The following is a 21,206-nucleotide window of genomic DNA, read 5'->3' on the forward strand; positions in this document are numbered from 1 at the left end:
CTATCTCCATTTAGCTAAAAGAAAATTGTTGTGGAGGTTCACTTGTCTAGCTGTGCAGGGAAAATTGGACCAAATCTGACCCCAATGTTTGTTTTGTTGGAGAAGCATTCCTTTCTGCTTTCTTTGAGGTGCAAAAAAATGCAGCCACATTCAGGGACTGAATGATTTATTGAATGTAATACATTAAAACATAAATAGATGCATTAGAGCAAACGTGTTGGCAGCTGACAGTTACTGCATTTGTTGTTTGAAGTGAAACTGCCTTAAAAGTAGAACACAGCGTTCATTTAATATATTCAGTCAAAATGAATTAGTCTTGCAGAAAGGAGTGAAATGTGTATTAAAAATATGATGTATATAATGTATTATAACACAGAAAGCTGATTATAGAATGTTGATGTACCCCAATTAAAAAAATAAGACACGTTACAATACAAAACACAAGAAAGCCAGTGGCTGCTGAGTAAAGCCTTTATGTGTTTTACAGTGTGAATACAACAGAGCTTTGGTCAAATATTTCAAATGTTCCTCCACACATGCAAAGGAAATGTGGAGCGTTAAGACAACTGGGGAGCACATGCATCCCGATATTAAGTACTGGGACTGTGTACGGTGTTCACATGTTTAAATAAAGGCACTTACGTATGAATGACATAATCAAGAGCAGAGAGAAGAAAATGAAATAGCTTGGAAAAGTAAGACCAAGTGTATCAAAATGTACAATAAATACAGTTCAACTTTTTCTTTTCTGGATTAAAAGATACAAGCGTTGTTCAATCTCCCCTTCATGCTTTCAATGCAGGGTGACAGAAATCATTACAAAATTACCTCTATGACATAACTAAACATTAATAGTTAATGGCTATCTTATTTAGTTCATAGATGTCTGTAGGACTGTATAGCAATGCCCAATTTACAATTTTTTAAAAATCAAGCATTTTGTGGCACACAAGCCAAATGTCTCTGCAGAAATAAAAATAAAATAAAAATACAAGATTTGTGTGTGGTACAGGGACAAAATGTGATGCATGCATTCAGATAAAAATAGATTTCTACAACAAATAGAAGGAAAAACATATTGTTAAGCTTTAACATGTGGTCCATAGTATAAAGTGTTCCCTCTTGTTATACGTGGTGCTCAGTCAACGTTCCGGTACCTGGTGAAGAGGTTGTAGAGGACGCGCAGTGTCGATTTGAGGTCACAGTTCACTATATCTGAAAAAAAAGAAAAAAGAAAGTGAGAGAATAGAAGAGTTATATATAGACACACATCCAGCGAGAGTTTAGACCTTGTCTGTACAGCTGCAGACTGTACTACAGCTGCCACATTCCTGCTTCTCTAGAGCTTAATGGAACTGTATCCATGGGGAAAATTTTACTTTAGCAAATAAGGTTGTACTACGGTTGTTGAAATATGATTACTGGAAATCCATTTGAGACACAACACAATGCAAATATTTCAGAACCTTTAGCTTATTCAACCATGAACCCTACTCGACCTACAAGTTACTTTACTCTGCTAAGAATTTCCTAACTTCAGTGGGAAGAAATGATTAAATATATGGCAATGTTCCTGTCACTATTCAGTGTACTGGTTAAAATCAAAGCATAAATGTGTTCAATGTAGAGACCTCTACATCTAGGGATAGGAGTTCAAGTTAAAAAAAAAATCCAAAACATTCTGTCTGCTAGTCACGGGTCTTGGCGAGCAGGTAATGTTCAGTTCATTTGAATTTTTAAATAAGGCACAAGCAAAAAAAAAAAGTTATTATAGGGAAATCAGCTTCATGCATATAACTCATTGAAACTTCTCAGTTGGCACATTTGCAGCAGTCTGTCTTGGAAATGTGGACAGAGGACCCGGCAGCATTGTTTCAGTCTGCTGTATGGGAGCAATACACATTTAGCGTTACCTATGACATAACTGGGAAAAGGTGGTGGATAAAACAGCGACTGTGTGCAAGCATTGTGCAACACGTGTGGCTTACGCTAGCGTTAATACTTCCAATATGAACCACAGTTTGACCACAGCTCAAGGAGGAGAAGGTCTGGTAGGAAACAGCAACTCCTCCCTGCAGCATTTAAACAGCCTCCATGCATATTAAGACAGGGCAAAACCCATAACTAAAGCACTGGGGGAGTTTACAGCGAAACATACGCAGCCCTTTGCAGTCATGGAGGGTGTTTGATTTCAGTGTATGATTAGTGATGTGGCTGTTTTTTAAATATAAAAAGCAGTATTTTTTGTTTCCGCTAATTAGAAAACCTATTCTTTAATTAAGATCTGACAATGAATGGGTGTCCATGTTCCTTATACTGTTAGCCAGAACTTTGTTAAAGCGAACAAGTTAACGTTTTTTGCCAAATATATGAAAAGCATATTGAGATTGGCAAAGCTCTCCTTAATGACAACCGGCCCGTACACTGGGAGCATTCTGGCCCATATGTGAGTGACTGTGAAAAATGATCTGTTTGCATTGATCACATACACTGTTATAACACCTGTGTTGGCAAAATCCACTAAGCTCAACAATAACAAAGCTGTGATCTCTACTTTCTCTCTTATTAGCAAAGATCAGGGTGACATCATTTGCATATTCATAGATTCTGAACATTTTTAATGATGCAGAAACAGTAGATTCCTCCTTAATGTGGAAATTATCCTTACACACATTATTGTTCCAAGCTGATTATTTGTATATACGTCTTAATACATGTCTGGAGGGGGTCTTTAAGCTTATTTAACTTAAATAACTTTATAGTTTGGAATCAGGACCTTCAGCATTTGGATCAAATAGCTAATTAATAATAAGGTGAGCCTGTTATTTAAATGTGGGAGCTACGTTTTTAATCAACATTTAGGTGGGTATGGAACAAATTCAGTAACGGAGATACCCATAACAGCCCTAGTTAAATGTGCATCCTACCCTCTGGTCGGGGCTTTGGTCTCTCCAGACCTCCATCCTGCATCAGTTCAAAAGAGAAGGAGACGTTGTGGACCTGCAGAGAGAGTGACAAGACTGTTAGGACTTCAGGAAGTACAACAGAATAAAATGTACACATACAGGCAGAGGTTGGCAAGTACAAATCATGCAACTCCACACACAGCTCCTCGCTGATAAGGGAACATAGACTCTGGTTGCTAAATCCCACAGTACACTCTGGGTCGATTCAATCGTGCTACCGCAGCTTCCTGTGTCTGCAAACACAACCCGGCTCTGTTCTGTAAGACCATAAGCCTTCAGCAGCTGCACAAACACTCCCCCATTTATCAATAGATACATGTCAGCAGTGTCACTCAAAAACCTCCTAACTCCAAGAAAGTGACAACTGTCATTGATTTTCCATGTCATTACAAGTGTTCAAGTAACACTTGTACAATGTGATTGCATGCAGAAAAAGAATGAACAGAACGGAGCAGAGAGCAATTATTACATCATAATATTTGGTGCAGCTGGAATAGGGAGAAACACACAGTAAGGATTTTCCTGGAAACTGACAATTATGGTGGACATGATGAATAATGCCAAAATGCAGGGCTGACGTTTATTCAAAACATAGACCCTGAATCTTTCTCAGGTGGACCATTAAGAGATGTAATTATTTTGATTTGCAATCTGTATTTAGACGAGCGGACACACAGTTAGGTTGAGGAAACCAGCAAAGACGTCTAAGCCAATCTGACTCGTGAGCAATATGAACATGAAGAGAGAGAGGAGGAAAACAAATCAGAGAGGAGGTAGATAGACTTGAAAGATGTTTTCTATTCTCTGCCCATTGTATCTGTGTGTGTGTGTGTGTGTGTGTGTGTGTGTGTGTGTGTGTGTGTGTGTGTGTGCGCTCGCCCTGCTGTGATGTACTAAAAGCTTTGCCCAACAAGGGCTTATTGTGAGAAAAGTGTGACCTTAGACATCTAATACAGTCAAAAAGAAAGGAAGAGAATGAGCCTTAAGTAGAGATCTACTGAGCAGAAGCAGCAGTGCTTTCTTGATGCCTTTTCACAGCCCACCCTCGCTGTATCATCGATAGGCCTCTAGGCACTATATATATATATATATATATATATATATATATATATACACACACACACACACACACACACACACACACACACACACACACACACAGTGTAATAGAGCTGAGCCCCTAAGCCACTCCAGTGTTTCCCTGTGCAAAAGGAGATTACAGATGCTATGGGGCTGGTGCCTTCTTCCAGGCCAGGAGTGTCTGTGTGTGTGTAGTTGTGTACATTGTAGCACTGATGCCCATTCTGCTGCGCAGCTTGGCAGGGGCCGCTGGCCAAGACCCAAACAAAAGGCTACTGTGGTGTCTCTGCAGATTGCCTGTTCAGAATACCGTAGTACTACAGAGGCCAATGGAGAGGAGAGATGGCACTGCACTGAATGGGCTCTGGGGAAAACGGATGGCATTTATCAGGCTATTGAGAGGAGAGTCCTGGCTCCGAGTGCATGAGGCTCCTCAGAAATGGAGTATTGATTTAAGAGTGTTTCTTAAACTATAGGTCAGGTCCAAATATGGGTCATGGCCCTGTTTCTCAGGGACCTCGAAGAGAAAAGATTGGATACATCAATATGGTGGAGCATCCACATTACGGTAGAGAAATAGTTGCATTTGTACATTTTGTCAAATTCTTGCTAACCAGTTACAAGTGAACCAGGGCCACTTAAAAAAGTTCAATTTGCTTTCTTTATTTGTAGGGAATAACAATAGAAAAGTCAATCAATCAGCAATGAAGATATACAGTGCAGAGCATCAGCATTCAGAAATTTGTTTTGGCTCTGTTCTCAGGGATTAGGAATGAAGCAATGAGAATGAGGTTAAAGTGCTGACTTTCAGCTTTCATTTAAAGGCACTAGCAGGATAAAGAGGGCTATGATTCCTTCACTGTTCACACAAAGGACATTAACACAACCAAATCACCACTTTAATCTGATAAATCTGGTAAATACCAAAACTGAGAACTTCAAGAAAGACTACAAATGTGAAAAATATGTTGGGTATAATTTGCCTAAAGTTGGGCACTGAGGTGGAGCATGAAAATCATTTCATTTTATACTGTCCTTTAGAGTATAATTTACAACAAATGTTGTTTAACATGGACTTGTTTGGTTTTGTGTACTGTGTCTTGGGAGTTGGAGGGCTGTGTTTGTTGCCAGCATGAGTACCAGTTTACGCTTGTGCAACAACAGTAAACAGCTAGCCGCACAAGCTGTAGACTGAAACTGCGCATTCAGCTATATTTTGAACATAGTGACCACATGAGACAAGTAGTGAAGTGAGAAGACCACAGCTGCTGTCCTCCATGATGGCACACACTACAGACGTTTCAGAACCTTTCAAGCCAACAGCCAGTGATTGTTTGATAGTTCAAATACAGGTTTTGGTGGAGTATTCCTGTAACAGCCCAGCTCACTGATGGATAAGGACCAATAAAAAAATAAATCACACTTTACCTTTTGGTCAAAATTCTCTGGTGTGAGGAAGAAGTTGTAGAGTGGCACAAAGTATCCCTCCAACAGCCCCATCAGCAACACCAGATAAACACCGTCTGCAAACTGAGACAGAAGCAATCTCAGGTAAACAGACATATGCTGAGGGGTCCTCTGTAACTGATGTATGTAGGTGTGTGACGTACCTGTGTGTCTAATTCAGACACCTCTAGGTTGAGCTTGTTCAGGTGTTTGTTCACAAATGTGATCAATGTCTGAGAAAACACAAAGGAAATGTCAGGGAATGTCAACAATTTGTATACACCAATCTACACACACCTTGTAGACACACACAAACACAGGGCAGTTAAAACACCTTGGCCTCTGGCAGCCATATTGGAGGTCCTCAACCACTGCAGCTGTCCTCATGATTTATAAAATTGGTAGTTTGCTCAGTTGTTGAGTCCAATTAACTCCATGAAAACTAAGCAAACTCCATCCAAAGACCATTAGATGGGATTAAAAGTGCCAGTAAAAAAGCTAGTAAGAGGGCCTTGAGTTAAGATTTCTTTTGTTGTTGTACTCCAAAAGCAAGAATGAACTTTCACACTCAAGAATCGAATGTCAGTATCTAGTAACTGCTTATTGTTTTACTAGATTAGAGAGCTGCTAACAAAGACAAAAAATACTCTTTGCTTCATTGCTTTTCGATTACATCAAGTCCCAGACTTGTAGACTTGGAGTAGAGATTACTGAAGACAAGACTGTTTACAAAATCACAGCAGGCCAAATAAGGGAACAACTCTGATCAGATTATTTACACTTAAAACAATGGTGAACTGATCTATACCCACACCACAACAGTCTTTTCAGGTATGTATTTTCTGCCTCATTAATCAGGGTCAATGGAGTTAGCTAGATAACTGTGCAGAGTAAAACCTGGACCATGGACAGGAGTAAAAAGCACTGTTTGGGGTTAAATACACACAGACTAGTATTGCATGCATTTAAATGTTATTTGCCATCCGTCCATCATGCCTGGCCGATAACCTTGGGATTGTCACTGCAGAGCCTCCATACCTTTTTGACAACATTCAGTTTATCTGGAGCGTGGTCAAACAGGGTGTCGAAAGCGTCACGCTCTGTGAAGAAAAATGAAGAAAATCACCAAAAACAGGGACAATCATGTGTGAACATTCCTGAAGAAAATATTGTTCAATACACAACATACCATGTCTGCCAGAGAACGCCCTGAGAGAGAGGGGACAGAAATCGAGGAAAAAAACAAACAAAATATGTCAAACACACAAATCAGTTATTGACAATTTCACACTTGAATATTCATATAAAACAAGTGCTTCCAGCTCAATCACAGAGGAATGTAGAGAATGGAGGGATTATGTCACAGAAATGACAACACAATAACGTAGCTAGGGTATCATAATTTGATTAACAATAAACACAGGTACACCTCGGGTATTTAAATAACTTGGGTATCATCACCGGGACGTTCACAGTGACCACATACTATAGCACAATGCAATAATCTCAACGGCACAACAATACTGTTGGGTACTGATACAATGAATGAAAACGTGCCTTTCTGTACATGCAGCTTTTCTATGGGAATGAAGGGCCTCTCTTGTCTATTATTACAATGTTAGCACTTTGGAGGATGTTACTGTTGGAAGGGGTCAGGTGGTTTTGGAGGGTAGGGAGCGCTGCGGTGTGAGTGTCCCCGAGGAAGAGATATCGCAGCGGGCAGGCCAGCAAGAAATGGCAGGCACACACTCACACACACAGACTGAAGCCCTCACACATGTTCATGGTGTAATCTGTGATGGCAAAGGGAGGCAGGACTGGGCAACGGTCCTGGTGGTGTGGTAATAACCGTATTTCCACTGTGACCGTGTGAGTGTGTGTGAGCCTGTGTGTGTGTGTGTGTGTGTGTGTTATTAACAGTGTACCTATCTACCGTGACAAAATGTGTATGCTTGTGTGTGCTGGCCTGCTGTTATCTCCCTCGTTGCTGCCGTCAGGCTGCAGGACAGCCTCACAGGGAGAAAAAAAAAAGTGTGTGTGTATGAATTGTCTAATTCTTCAGCTAAGGGTGCCATCACATGTCTTGTTGAAATACAATAGTTGTTTATATGCCATGGCACAACATTTCTTGTAAAAGTCTATTTAAAGTGCGGTGGGCTGTACAGATCTGTTTGCAGATAACAACAAGAATCTATATTCAAGCTCCCACCACTCTATCATTCTACTGACTGGCTGTGTTTAAGGTTCGGTATAAAACTGACCAAACTGTGTCTGTTCCATCCAATATCAAAAACTGTCAAGCTCCAAAAGGAGGCACTGAATGCTTGCTTGGATTTGTTCTCTCACCTTTTTTTCTTTTTGGTTTTTAGGTTGTTGGCATTAGGGTATTGTGATTAGTAAAACTGACACAGTTTCAGGTTCTTCAAATTCACTGAATTCTGGTCACTTCTTAATCTGTTTGAGGCTGTGGGCGGAAACTCGTAATGAAGCTGGGGTAAATCTTCATCAACAAGCGTTCAGTCCACCCAACGCTATACCTTTGTTGGCTGCATATTTTAGAGGGGGCAGACCCAAAAATCGGTCACACTGTTGTATCTGCCATTAAAGGTTTTTATTCTAGGCATATATGGACATTTGTGGTAAAGGAGAATTATAAATTCTAGGATTGTCCTCTGCTTTTGACCATTAGAGTCCTTCCTTTCAGTTAATTCTATTTAGCATTGCTTTCTGTAACACAGTCGATTCAAAATGACACAGCAGAACCAGAGATCATCTTCTTCCTTCTTTCGTCTCATTCTTCTTCCTTATCAAAACGGGGTGCCTATATTACCCACAATGCATCTCGACAGTTGACAGCTGGGTCGGAGATTTGGGTGTGCCATGCTAGCAGTGGCTAATGTAGCCTGGAGCCAGTAGCCTCGAGCAGAGATGAGGAGCAGGCTACAGAGCTCTGGTAAGCTCACTTCTTTCTAACTCCACACCACAAGACAGCTTGTACTGTGACTTCACACAGCTCCCTCTGGAGCCACGCAAGACTTTATAAAGCTTCTTTCACATAGGCAGTAGTGTAAAATTGGTAAAGTTTGCTGTTAAATGCTGAAATGTAGGCATGTAAGTATATTTTGGTGCTGCAGTTAGTTTATGTCCCTCCACAATACAATAAGCAATAAATGCTGATAATAAACAAGCATGTTGATTCCAACTGACAAAACAGAAAATGTATGCTTGAAGAATCTATTCTAAACTTGAACTTTGATACTAAGATGTTTACATATTTAAGAGAGATTGCTACACGAGTCCCTTCCTGTACTTTATAGAAGTGTCCCTACCTGATAGTTAGATAAGTAAAGCAAATGCACACCATTACAATTGGGGTAAAAGCAAAAGATGTTAGAAAAAAAAACCAGAAAACTCTAAAATAGCATTAAATCCAAAGAGCCTTTTTGTCAATGTAGAAACTATTCTGTCAGTGTAATACTAACAGCAGCACTAATGTATGTCAACACTGCCTCCAAATGCTACACACGTGTTGTGAGGTGTAAAAAAAGGTGTAAAAAAAGAGTCTGAAAGCAGAGTGTACTTACTCTGTGTTGCCAGTGATTTCCTCTTGGATTTGTCTGGACTGAAGGATGCCCTCTCTTTTCTGAAAGACATAAATAAATGACAGTATGTATACATTTTACTGAATATGACTGCCTGGTGAAAAAGAGGAATTCACGGCAGGGGAGGGTGGTGTCCTAAAACCGACATCCACAACAAAGATGATTATGGTTATGCAAGTAAACAGACACATACTGTATATTCATAACTAGAAAGCCTTCAAACACAGTGTTACACCCACCTGGACGACCACTACTTGAATGGAAACGTGGTCTGGCAATCTGATTGGTGCTCTGAAGTGTTGTGACAGCGCCACCAGCAGGTGCAGGATGGCAACGATACTCTTAGCATGAACCGCTAACGTGAGGAAAAGAAGAAGAAGAAAATAACAGAAAATGATTAGTTATGGTACAAAGTGATGCAAGTAGTTGACATACTGTAGATGTGAAATAAATGAACATTATTTGCCTTTCCACGTACATTTAAAGCCACTATCTGTTGATATTTATTTACTACCTTTCTGGATTTGCTTATGTTTGTTCTATTTGTATATCAAGTATATACAGTATTTGCATTCAGTATTACTGATTTTGCTATAAATCTAATCTTAAAGGGGAACTTGGCAACTCTAGCCATTTCTGCGCTGGTTTCCACTTTTGTCGTTGCATGTTTTCTCAACGAGCGCCCCCTACAGCTCTGGAACGTATATTTCACAAAACTGTCGTAAAAAAACCCACTTGCAGCACCCTCCTCCCCCTTTCTACCGCTGCTGATGTGCATTTGTTGCCGGGCAACTTTTTCGTGTGGAGCAATGTCTATCGAGGTGGGTAATACATTCATCGTCGCTTGTTCTTATAGCGGGCGTGGCTAACCGGTATTGAGGGGGGCGTGTGCGTTTATGTGGAATTGCCGTAAAGCAGTTTGTGTTTCTCGCTCGTTCTCGCTTCTCACGATACTTCCTATTTCCAACTTAATGGGACAGTAGTCCCAAAGTTGCAAGGTTGGTTTTCCGCCTGGGGACGCTAGGGGGATCGAGGAAAGTCACCATTAACACCGGAACAGGCCATTTAACCTTCCAAATGATTTCTAAACGGGTTTAATAAGTTGAAATAGTTGCCAAATTCCCCTTTAAATGTCTCAATTTCTTAGGAAAAATGACAAAGATGTTGTCATCTTCACTTAACAGGTAGACATGCAAGACACTTACTGCTGTTTCTAAACATTTTCATAATCTTTTGTATTTTTTTTAAATTAAGTGTGGATTCCTCGCTGTAATGCACTGGGCCGCCAAAACCCAAGCCACATATTTTCTATTATTTTTCATCCTTCCAGGAATTTAGAATTAAAAGTTTTACGTGGCTAGGTCACATACCTTTATTGGTAAATACAAGCACAAGATGCCAAAAGTTGCCTTGAAGCGATATTAAAAAACGTCACAAAAATACAAGTTGCTGCACAGAAAAGAAACGACAACTCTAAACTCTGTCTGCAGCGTAGGTCAACCATAAGTAGCCTGTTCAGTCAGACATACTGTGCAGCATGTCTTTAGTCATCCGAACAAATAGGATTTACCTTTGGATACACAAAACAATCAGGATCAATTAAGTGTCTAAAGCAAGCCTTTGATTATACCTCATGGCAATGGCAAATCACAGAGAGCAAGCTAAAAGCCTTCATAAAACCTATTAGATCCTCGCTGCATAAGAGGATCCAAATAAGTTATTCTAAGGCTTTAGAATGGAGGATGAAAGTAGGAACAAACAAAAGTGGATTGATTAAAAGAGAACTCCACAAATAAAGGGACTGGGAAATCAATTACATTCCATGTTTTTCACTGTGCTCTTTAGCATTTAAGATATCTTGTGCGAATAACTTTCAAGGCCAAACTTCAACCAGGGGCGTATTTAGGAATGTCATGTTATTTGGTCTGAAATATGGCTTTTCTCTAGTGCACTACCTTCACTCAATCTATTCTGTTTTTTATCTTAAAGCTTTTCCCTTTGTCTCCGTCATGTCATGTATTTTGGCCTTGCTCATACAGTAATGTGTTCTATAGCCACATGCCCCACATCCATTTTCTCTTTCCTATCTCTCTTATATCTCATATATATGTTAGAGCTAATGAAAGTAAAAGGCAGTTTGCCGGGAGCCTGATAGTAATTATCATTACTCCCGGTGTCAGATAAAAGAGTGCCATCAAAGGAGACGTGGAGAACTCTATTGACATGCATAGCTACATTCGCTGTTGTTTTCAATCTGAAAGCTTCCATCTCAATAAGGAGCTTATTAATCCAATGGCAAGGCAAATACATTCGGACATAAATCTTTTAAGTGGAGGTCTGAAACAACCTGGCATGCAGCTAGCACTCTTCATGCATGAGGGGAACAATGAACGTCACGCTAGGAGCTTGATTCGTAATTCTTCAGTGAGATATTAAGGATAGATGTCACTAAAACCTATGATTATTATTATATGAAGTGCCTGCACAGAGCCAAAAGGATAATAAAAGACAGCACCCACCCCGGCCGCAGCCTGTTCCCTGCTGCTATCTGGAAAGAGGTATAGAAGTTTCTGTTGCCGTACCCACCAGACTTAAAGACAGCTTCTTCCCTCCGGCTGTGAGACTTTGATTCTTTCTCAAAAATTCATCATACAAATTTTTTGTATTCTTATGACTCACTAATCAAATCAATCAATTTTCTTGTAGCATAAAGGGAACTATATCTAAATTGAAAATGAATAATTATTTTAAACAAATATCATCAAAATCAGTCTAAGGGCAATATTTTCATCACACTGACTGTGTGGGCGTCTCCAACTGCACTTGCCACTTTGGTTCATGTATGTGCAGCTCGCAAAGGGCATCAGGGCTGGATGAAGTGGAATATAGATCAGAAAGTGTGGTGATTAATGAATACACTCTCAATTTCTGGCTCTCATACATTATATTGTAACACGGCACACAGCGCGCACACACACACACACACACAGCGTTTGCACCATTATGCATCTCAAGGACTAACACTACTGCTAACTAGATGGTTTGAAAGGAAGAAATGACACACAGGACTGATGAGCTGCTTTAAAGCAACATTATGCAACTAGTTACCTTAAAATACGAGTTTTAGTGCATCTTTCATTTTCACTCTGCTCCCAGAATTCCTGTTCTTGCACTATGCAACTCTGCTGCAGGAAGTGTGGTAGCATTACGGTGCTATGTCACACACCACCAACTATGGGTAAGAAGATGCTAGCTCTGTATTCTCAGTGCGTGTCTATTGTTTTTTCAACCTATTCCACATCATGCTGGTGCCATGAAGTGCTACAGATGACAAACTACAAATGAGACTTAGGTTGGAAAAAGAAGCTGCTGGAGTGAAGTGTCTCTGAGGGCCGAGCCTCACTGATCCCTGTACAAACACATCTTCATAACTTTATTTAGAGATTTTGGTGAAACCGGATAATATTTTATAGAGAAAATAACTGGGATTTGCCTTTCTTTAGCAAATTAGCTAATTTAGCCGTGCAGCTAGCGGTCCTGACTCTGGCCAGACTAGCACAGGAGATTTGGACCGCTTGGAGGATTGTCATATAGCCAGACCCCACATTTGAATATCATCACACTGAACTCATGGATAGATCAGTTGTGTTGCAGTGTATTCTTTCACTGACTTCACACAATAAGTTCTTCTACAGTAGCACAATGTAACGCACCTCACTGTAGCCTCAAAGCCATTCAAGTTTTCAGCAGATAGATAGTACACAGTGACTGATGACAGTACATTGCAATAGTACCAAAACTGTATGTTCCCTGTGGAGAGACTGGCTCATTGCAGAAGAAAACAGTACTAAAATGAATTAAAACAGGATTATATATATAGGTTATATAAACATATACAGCTGCCAACCTAAATTGAAAACTGCGTTAAAGAAAAACGAGAATGTGAAATTCATAAAAGCAGGCATAGACTACAACATTATAGTTGCATTGACAAAGAAATAACTAAAATATTAGAAACACTCCTTACAGTCAACATTCCAGCGGATGTTCCTGGTGGAGAGTTTAAGCGAGTCATTGATCCGTTCCAAAACAGTCTGCAGCTTCTGTTTCTGGGCGATCTCTGACTGGGTCACCTCTGCCACGTTCAGTTTCTCACCTTCCAGCTTTTCTGAAGCACAAGACACAGGCAGAGACACAGACAAATGAATATTGAATGATAAGTTCGATATATGTATAATACAACAAATACAATTTTTCCATCAGAACTGAAACCATCAATTCAACACAGATTTAATGTCAAGATAATTAAGGCAAAGGCACCTTTTGATTACAATTACCTCTTTGTAAAACTATGATATATAATGCAAAGTTCAGTTTCCTGTCTCAGTGGCATTTAATCCACATGTATGGGTCAACTCCTTACCAAATAGTTTCTGCAGGACCTGTCCATCATACAGATCTTCTGCCAGATCCTTCACAATGATCCTCTCCCCCACAAGAACATCATTTATCCAGTCGATCAACACCTACATGGGCAGAATAAGAAAGCCTTTTTATTGTCATATTCACAGTATATATATATATATATATATATATATATATATATATATATATATATATATACATACACACACACACACACACCATTTACAGCACTTTTACATACATGAAATGAAACTTGGCCTCTGCATTTGACCCATCCTATATACATTATATACATAGGAGCAGTGGGCAGCCTAAGCGCCCGGGGAGCAGTTAGGGGTTAGGTGCCTTGCTCAGGTACTAGTCCACACACTAGCCCACTCCAGCTACTAGTCCACACTCCGTACTGTGGTCTGTGGGGCTTGAACCGGCGACCCTCTGGTTCCCAAGCCAAGTCCCTACACACTGAATCACTGCGGCATTGACTACAACATTATAGTGGCAAAGACATATAAAGACAAATTATGTTTTTTTGGTATGATGATATTGTAACAGGAATTTCTTAAGAAGTAATTCATTCAATGTGCCGGTTACATACGGAAACCACATAAATGTTAGCAAATGTAGCTGTAGATTTACTTGTATGGTCTGTACTGACCACCTGGTTTTATTTTTAGGGCTGTTTCTTGCAAATGTACTCAGGCTTGGTCGAGCAGCATGCCCAAGAACTGCTAGTTTCAAGTCATTTCACAGATTTTCAGGGGAATTTGAGTTTTGGGGTTGTGACTTTTTTGAAGTCAGACCAGTGTTGATTAGGCAATATGCTGAGGAAAGCTGTCCTGCAGGGACATAAATCGTTTCCCCAATCTGAGGCCTTTGGTAGCCTAACAAAAGTTCTCCTTAAGAATTTGCCTGTTTGACTCCAGTGATTGCTTGCCGATCCTTACGTGTGTGCTTTTCCCTGCAGCTGATGCCTGCTCCATGGCACCATGCTGCCACCCCAGGTTTTAAAGTATGGATGGAGTGATATGTGTGATAACCTGTGCTTGATTACTCACAAAACCTAAATGGGAACACTGAGCCGTACCTTTACACTTGTCACACAAATTATTGGCTCCTTATTTTTACTGACTTTGTTGTAAGTTATTAGGAGACACAGCACTATACAACTGTATATGACTGTATATCCAAGGTAAATGGGAGATTAAATCATTAAAACCTTACCTTCATGAGCTCCTGCAGTTTGCGGTCATTCTTGGAGTTGGGGTCCACCATGGTGCGCACTTCATTCTCCTCTAATGGATGAGCAGAAACAGGGTATTAGAGCTGAGCATGAACATTTTATTCTAAACCGAGGAAGAGTAGCATAATGGTTTAATACAGTCTAGCACCAATCTGTGTCTTGGCACACGTGGAACTCGAAATCAAAAGCGAGTTCCCCCCAGAAAGCCTTGGCAGTGTGTCCGTTTGTTGACTGCTGGCTAAAAGGTGTTTGTCAGATTAGCCGAGCTCATAGTGGTACAGCAGACAACACACTGCCAGAAGCCAGAGCTGGAAGAGCCTCCCATCTCCACTCCTGTTTGAGCACATTAAGGTCTCAGCATGCCTACTGCACCTGTCCACACTCTATCTCTTCAGGTGACTCGTATGCACTGTCCACAACCTTCGTTGAGCCCACAATGCTGTACTCTCAACCTTGTGGGAGTTGCTATTTCACTCCAACACTCTAGTTGGCGTTGCTGGCAAATCTGCAGCAAGCTCATATAGTTTACATACATATGACCAGTGTGTTTTACTGAAGGAGCAAATATGTGTAAAATATTTTCTGAATACCAGTTCTATTGTTTAAAGAAGGAATAAATGAGAATAAAATATTGCCACATGACCTTTAAGCAAAAGTGTGTTACAGAAACTGTGAGTAAGGTTGCTTACCTAGCATGGTGTCCTCAGGGTCCAGCTCATAGTGGGAAGGGCTGAGAGGAAGGTTGATGGCATTTATCCCCTCTTCCTGAAGCTCAGACACTGCAAGGAAGAGGTACAAACATGTCAGGCACGCCATGAGGACACTCCTGGAAATGTTGTTGACCTTTCCTGTCAGGTTCACCTTCTTCTCTTTGTATTATAAATGCAAATACATAACCAACTTTTAAATCCTAAGACTGGCATTATTCCAGATGTTTCTAATTGTCCAAAAAAATCCCATACATACAAACAATACATTAACCTGTCACTTATATTTGTCTGACTCCCCTACCCTGTGTGTGGCATTCAGCCCTAAACACATTCTTTTCTACTGAATTAATATAATCAGTGTCACTAATATTTATTTCATTTTTAAAAACACCAGGTGGTGTAATAAAGTGGGGCACGTAAATAGTAAATAGTGTTTTTTTTGGGGACTATTTTCAACTGCGGATTAACACACATTTGGTGCTCTAGTGAGTATTTATTGCAGCAGGACAGTGTGTGTGGGATCTACTCAAAATAAAATAATACAATGCCTATTCACCGCAATTAGGGTTGCAACTTACCATTATTTTCATCATCAATGTGTCAAGTAATCATAGTTTTTTTTATTTTTCTAAAAAGGGCCACCACAATTTCTTGGAGCCCAAAATTACACCTTCATATTGCTGGTTTTACTCAACCAACCGTCCAAAACCCAATGATATTCAATGCAGAACAATATCCAATTTGAGAAGCTGATGAATGACCCAAATGATTGACTGATTATTTACATAGCACAAAATAAAAGCAAAAACACAAGTAAAGCAACCAAATTATACCACGTGCATTTGCCGACCACGAGCTAAACGTGGCCAGATGTAGCCAGAATAAGGCTGTACGACATGTCTCCCTCTGAAGCCTCTTAAAATGCCAATCAATCGGATAACTGCTACATGAAGAGCAGATCAGCTGAGACAAAGACAGAACACCTTCCTGAGTAATAACCACTTGCAGTGTTCAGCAGTAGTTTGGACGACTCCCTAAATGTTCCCTTGATTCCACAAACAACCATTAGCAGACCCTCCGTCGAGAGCCATTTGACGTCAGACAAACACAGACCGCTGTTGCTTCCTGCTTGTCAGCGGGCTTTATAGAAGCCCAGCATGACATTCTTCTCAGTGTGTCAGATACCTGAGGAGGCTTGATCACTGCTGAGCTGTGTGTGTGTGTGTCTGTGTGTGTGTGCGCGCTGAAAGCATGGAGTGAACATCCTGTGCATTTCTCTGCCTTCACTGGAACAATATCCTCTTAATCAACACCGTCCACAAGTGCTTGCATGTACAGATACACATGCACATACATATCACATCACACAGGAGTGTGAGAATATTCCTACAGAGTGACACGTGCCTCACTCCTTTCATCCTGTGGATTACCCCCCACTCACCAGACATATCCACCACTAATCCTACCTACTAGATACAATACTAGTTCTACTCAAGTACATGACAGCCTTAAACTTTCCTTTTTCTAACAATAAAAGTCAAAATCATGTGGCAGAATATGACTGTGGGGACTATTTTCACAGAATGAAAGTATCAAATATCAACAGTGAGTACAGTTATATCCAAGTGCCATTACTTTCCACTTGTTTTACTTTAGAAATCAATTAAACCACAAGCAGGCAGAAAGGTCCACTTAACAGTCATCCCATAGTACCTTAAATACAAATGCTTGCCGTATAGAAAAGTGTTACAGTCTGTGCAAACCACACCATGAACCTTAAACTCCATTAAAATATCTTGACAGGATCTTACATGATTAGTAAAAATAAAAGACAAAACTGAAAGAGTACAGCTGACTAAAACCTTCAGATGAAGTATGCATGAATGTGGTCTTTTTGTGCAGCACTTTGGAAACCTTGTGTTTCTTAAAATCGTGCTATATAAATAAAGTGGATTGGAGTGGTACTTATTTAAGTCTATCCCAACAGGGTTTCCAGAGACTAAATTTGAATTTAAATTGAGACTATATCATTTCTGAGAAAACAAATAGCATATTCTTCCTCTTACAAATGAAATGTTAAACTTACATGTTGTCACAGATAAACATGTCAATAAACAAAGCGTGTTTACTTCTTGTTTTACTTTTGATTATTTTGAAATATTAAACTGTGTCATGCTAAAACAAGTGTGGCAGTAGTACAAGTAAAGAAGGATTATAATGTCTCCAAACTGACACTATAAGCAATATTTATCTAAAATTTGTAATACTAGCTATTCGTCATCATAAGAAACTGGTCATATAGATTCAAATTGACATTCTTGGGCCCCAAATTCTAACCAAGAATCACTGATATCAGATTGGTATGATGGGGCCTCAGACTCAAACTGGCCCCCGCTGGTATTGTCATCTCATAGGAGGGCCACTTCACTGCTCAAATACTACAAGAAGGTGTAATATTTTTGAATTTGCATTACTAACATGATACTAAAAAAGTGCAGCAGTTTCCAAACATTTTTATATCGTCTCTGTATAGCAGCCCAGCAACAACTGAAGGCACAACACCTGCTCCTCTCTTCTTATTAACCCTTTGAATACATTTGCCATTAAAATTGTCTTTTTATTTTAATTGTATATGTAGTAGGTAGTTTAACTTGATATGAAACAACTAGAAACAATGTGGTGGGCCAGAGGGAGGGTGCTGGAGGGCTGGAAATTCCTCTTAAAGGGGCCGGCAGTTTGAGATCTCTGGTTTAAATAAATTGAAGAAAGAATTTGATCTTGAAAACTACTATCTATTTATATTTACAAGTCACAGATTACTATGTGAAGAAAATAAAAATAAGATCTGTGTTAGGAGGGCTCCCCAGTGATTGAGCAAATACAATGACTAATTCAAGAATCAATTAGGAACTCTAACAACTAATACACTGATTCATTCTATGTAACACAGCACGCACCTTTTAATTCTTGGAAATTGATAAAATTTGGTTAGAAAAATGTGTTTTTCCTCACACTAAAAATAAACAACCTAATGTTCAAACAGCAGTGTTGCACATAACACTGCATAGGCACATACATGCCAATCATTCCCACATCTTCTGGTCATGGGAATAATATATCTGGGAGAATATATGTTTAACCTTTGGAGTCATCTTAGGTTATGAGATACCTCAGTACAACTAGATATCGTTTTGTGGACAGAAGAAAAAATGGATTGTGGTTTCAGTCGAATATGTGCATTAAGGGGAGTTCAAAAACACTTATAGCTGCTGTGAGTGGCTGGGAATTTACAGACTCGTGGGGGTATGGCTGAATATAAAAACACCATACCAATTAGCACACTCTGATGTTACTGTAATTATCACTTGTGCTATTTGAGGATGAGGAAGTATATAGAAGCTTAGGGTGAAGGTGAGATGACCATGGTATTACTTCAGTCTTCTCACTTACCAGCTGTGCTTCCATACTGGTGTATCACACGGGTCTGCTAGGATTTTTTTTCCAATGTTAAACACCACTTGCTCACTTCTATTAACACACTGTATATGTGCAGTGCACATCTGATTTGCTGTCAGTATAAGCAGAGGCGTCCTCAGTATCCTCACTCCTCCCCATCTGGGCCAGTGTCATAAAATCAGTAAATGTTTCTATCCACTTGGTTAAATAAGGATAACAATAAAAACGGACGGATCACTCGGAACAATGCCTCCTGTGTGATCCCTACGTGTGAGGAAAGAATTCATGCTGATGTTGTGTCCTACCTGGAGGGCAGAGCGCTCCACAGCCCATGTCTGTCTGTCTCCGTCCCCCAGTCTCAAGCATCCTCTCCTGGCTAGCAGGACGAGCTCTCTCCCGTGCAGCTCATCCTCCACAGGCTGAGCTCACACGTCTCTAATGTAACACCTGACCCCCCGGTATAAATTTGCTCTATTTTCACAGAGGAATGGAATTATATATTACCTCTCCTGTTTTATGTGCTGTACTATCTGTTTGCACTGCTCAAGCTGCACACAGTTGGTGTCCGCCTGCATGCAACGCACAGCCCTCGCTAATGCTCTCAAACCCTCTGACCTTCTCTCCTCTTTTCATACCATCTCATCCCCATGCTGCAGCCCCTCTTTCTCATCCTTTACCCCCTTCTCCTTTTTTCTTTTTCATCCTGTCGTTACTCCCGTTCAAGCCAGTGGCCCCTCTCTCCCCGGCACACGCAGCCACTGCCATAAACGTCACAGGGACTTAAATTTAATCAATGATCAACACAAGAGCGACCAGCCCACGTTTTCCATCAAATCATGGAAGACACTGCAGACATCCTGCACTCTGTGTGTGTGTGTGTGTGTGGTGAACAGGAGCCAGCATGAATATAATGTGATTGCATGCATGTCTTGTAGACAAAGGCAACATAAAGTGGGGCTCAGCTGTGCAACAGTATCCTGAATGACACAAAGTAATCATCCAATTGAAAGAGACCTTTCTCATTGATGATAAAACCTGGCCTGTAACAATGAATGTCAAGCTCTCTGAAGCCCTTACTGTATTTACACAGCTATAAACTGAGCAGGACATTTAAAAAGAGTTTTTGGAGCATTCTTATTTATTGGTAGTTAAAGCCCAACACAGCAAGGTTGATAGCTATTATCAAGGAAGGTGAGATAAACCCAGAGCTGCTGTCCTGTGTCTGACCTCAGCCTCGCAAGCTTTCCCCATGAGGAACAGCACCATGTTCCCACAGCACCTATGGGCCGAGGGGAGGCTGGTGGTGGAGGCTCGGTCTGTGACGGGCCTGTGTTTACTCGTGCCTCATTCCTCACGTATTACAGTAGTAGCGGATTCAATACCTTACATGGATGCAGACACAGCCCGCGGCCACGAAAACACACACACAAGCAAGCACACGTTGTAATTTCTGCTGTTTCTTGGTGAGAAATGTACATTCAGAGAATTAAAAGGATAGTCAGAGTTAAACGTGTCAGCTCCCTGAAATGTAGGTGCGTAGTAATGTTGAGTTTGAGGTCGTTATTCCCACACTGCGGGGTTGGCTAATGCTATGTTATGATGTAAATATGTTTATAACTCAATCATTTAATCTGAACTTCTAAAAACAATGTAATACAACGAGTTGACTGCGGTCCTGCTCGTTTCTGGCTCGTTATTTTGCTAGCTGTTTACCTTCTTTAGCCTTTTTCCTTCTTGCCAAAGTTCCACCAAGTTTTCCCAGGAAAGAGTCATCTTTCTTTCTGGAAGACGGGGATTTGGGCGTCGGAGATTTCGGAGAGGACGGAGACTTCTGAGGCGAAGAAGCCATCGTCGTAACGATAATTTAATCCGGGACAGTTCACACAAAACTGTCCGAGTTGACGTGGAAATGAAAGTTGGTTGGGAAGTCAAGTAAAAAATCAAAAAAAATCACCGTCCACTCCCTAAAGCGGAAACGGAATTCCAGACATTTTCTCCCGAAGTTGGCTGGAGTGAGTGAGTGGCCCCTCCTCTGCGGAGGAGGGCTGGGAGACCGCGGGGAGTGGAGGAGCTCCACGGTGGTCGGTCAGCTGCTGGCCGAGGGGTACCCGGAGCCGAGGGGCCCCAAGAAGTGGAAATAAAGATATGAACTACTCCACGAGAGGCCGTGCTTCGCAAAGGGTTTCTGATAGCTTCACGTTACATTGGTGACACACTGTTGGGAAATGATTGAGCACTTTATTTTTCTCTGGGGGAACTTTTACTGCTCTTCAGGGGTTGC

The 21,206-nt window shown here is 40.6% G+C and overlaps 1 protein-coding gene across 1 annotated transcript; it reads right to left on the reverse strand.

Moving 5' to 3' along the window:
* Positions 1 to 457: 457 nt before the first annotated feature.
* On the reverse strand, positions 458 to 21,024 carry parvaa (parvin, alpha a). The gene is made up of 13 exons (XM_051382087.1): positions 20,639 to 21,024; positions 15,449 to 15,538; positions 14,741 to 14,811; positions 13,518 to 13,620; positions 13,122 to 13,262; positions 9,334 to 9,449; positions 9,077 to 9,135; positions 6,682 to 6,701; positions 6,531 to 6,592; positions 5,657 to 5,725; positions 5,475 to 5,576; positions 2,928 to 3,000; positions 458 to 1,215 (listed from the first exon to the last, which is right to left on the reverse strand). Exons 1-13 carry the CDS (start codon positions 20,772 to 20,774, stop codon positions 1,139 to 1,141), a joined length of 1,119 nt encoding a protein of 372 aa, XP_051238047.1. The 5' UTR covers positions 20,775 to 21,024; the 3' UTR covers positions 458 to 1,138.
* Positions 21,025 to 21,206: the final 182 nt, after the last annotated feature.

Source organism: Dicentrarchus labrax, unplaced genomic scaffold (genome assembly GCF_905237075.1).
Source record: "Dicentrarchus labrax unplaced genomic scaffold, dlabrax2021, whole genome shotgun sequence".
Taxonomy (NCBI): domain Eukaryota; kingdom Metazoa; phylum Chordata; class Actinopteri; family Moronidae; genus Dicentrarchus; species Dicentrarchus labrax.